The sequence below is a fragment of the Caenorhabditis briggsae genome, assembly GCF_000004555.2.
Source record: "Caenorhabditis briggsae complete genome, chrIII, whole genome shotgun sequence".
Taxonomy (NCBI): Eukaryota; Metazoa; Nematoda; class Chromadorea; order Rhabditida; family Rhabditidae; genus Caenorhabditis; species Caenorhabditis briggsae.
In genome coordinates, this window is record NC_013490.2 from 1910373 (window position 1) to 1912267 (window position 1895).

General features: G+C 38.3%; 1 protein-coding gene across 1 annotated transcript in view; it reads right to left on the reverse strand.

The window, feature by feature from the left end:
- Positions 1-1438, reverse strand: part of CBG11786 — a gene marked incomplete at both ends in the record, with an annotated part of 15577 nt that extends 14139 nt beyond the window's left edge. The window contains 3 exons of the mRNA XM_045243428.1: positions 286-419; positions 852-1260; positions 1397-1438. Of these exons, the coding sequence (XP_045094625.1) occupies positions 286-419; positions 852-1260; positions 1397-1438 (585 nt within the window). The remainder of the gene's footprint in view (positions 1-285; positions 420-851; positions 1261-1396) is intronic.
- Positions 1439-1895: the final 457 nt, after the last annotated feature.

Genomic DNA, 1895 nt, shown 5'->3' on the forward strand with positions numbered 1-1895 from the left:
TTTTCTTCGCAAATTTTGAATTTGATCGAGAATTTGAAGAGAAATGCAAGCGCGCTCGGCGGCTAACAGCGTTCCAATTTGGGACAGTTCGAATTAGAACAGTTCGATTCTGTCCTTGTTCTGTTTTGATACTTGTTCGAGAAAGAAACTGCTCTGATTTGAATCAGTACGACTTTAGGTCTGTTCGATTTTGAAAACCCGTGGTCGGTCGGTCGGCTAATTTTCCTGGAATCTTTAAACCGAACGAAGTTTTTCAAGAAATTTTGAAATATTGAGAAAACTCACTTTTAAAACAGTCGTTCTTTTGTCACCCTCTCTCTGGATCGTCAACTGATTTCTAGAGCGCCAAGTCACTTGGACCGATCTTTTCTTTGATCCTCTTCGGATTTTGATTATCTCTTCGTGTGGATAGTTGGCAACTGGAATCAAAAGAATCAGAAGTTTTCCTAAATGTATTTTTCTTCGGTTATTTGCTACATATCACAAGAAATTTTGTTGCTTTAGCTCTATTTTAAAGATCGTTGCATTTAAAGGTGGGGGGACATGAAAAAAATAATGTTCTCGAAATTTCGTTTAAATATGCCTCTCGAGGAGTTGAACGTGTGGGACGAGGATTGAGGGTGCGGCGCCGCTACCGACTGAGCTACACGGGCAAAGAGAAAGCGGTCGCCCGATTGCATACATAAAGGCGAGGACGACAGCTGTACGCAGAGTGACATTAAGTGTTGTACACCGTCACGGTAGAATGCATACTCTGGCCCCAAAAATCCCCCGTAAAATCTCCTGTCCCCCCACCTTTAAAAAAACCAAAAGGGGGATAGATTTATGGCCAGACCTGTATCTGAACCCACCCTGAACCTTCTCTTGTCTCATTTCAAGCTTCCTTTGTAATTTCCGTTCGATCATCTTATCATCGAGTGTCACATAGACCACTCTTTCGATGGAAATTGGTGTTCCACTCCAGAAAACTGGAGAAATAGTCTTCAAGTCTTCAGAAATTTCATACAAATGATTCAGAATCAGTGGAGGAAGTTTGAATTCCTGGTCATTCGAAGTTCCAGAAGATTCTTTTTTTTTTTGAAAATAAAACTTGCTGAGGTATTTGTCATAAATTGATAGAGCTTCTGGGTCCAAATTCTTTCCATTTGCAAATCGGTACATTATTTCTAGTATCAAACTGTCATTTCCATTGAATGCTTCTGATTCGCCTTCTCGATTCTTGAAAAACCAACGGACATCCGAGCATTTTAAGCTTTCGAGCTGAAAATGAATGCTTTGAAAAATTAATGATGTCTCAAAAAGTATTAGATTATTTACATACCAGTTCTTTTGAATGCTCAGATGCATTGCTCATCGTTAGTTCTAGTAAAAATTGAAACAAAATTAATTAACTCACCTCCAAATTGTTAATACCTTCAGTATTGGAACCGGCTGGCATTTTTAATTGGTTTTCTGGGAAAAAAAATTAGCTTTCAAATTCTTTAAAAGTCACATCGAATTGTGATAAGAAGAAGAAGAAAAAGTTTGAGACCGCGAAATATGGAATACATCAGTTTCGAGCGGGCAGGCCAACGAGAGACGCATGCGGCGAGAGCATGGGTCTTCAGTAAATTAAGTTTTACCTCGAAATTCTGAAAATTGANAAAGTTATGATCAACACAAGTTTTTTTGGAATATTCCCAAAAAAGTGTTATGTAAGCAAGCTTCGTTATTATTTATTTTTCAAACATCTATTAATTATTTCTGAGTTTGTCACATTTCGAGCTTCAAAATGAGTATAATCATGACCTACTTTCCTCGATTTTCAAATTTCGGACACCCTATGCGCCTTTAAAGGAGGCCAGACACCAAAAAAAAAGAAGTTTTCCTGATATTTTGCATGGAGAACCCCCATG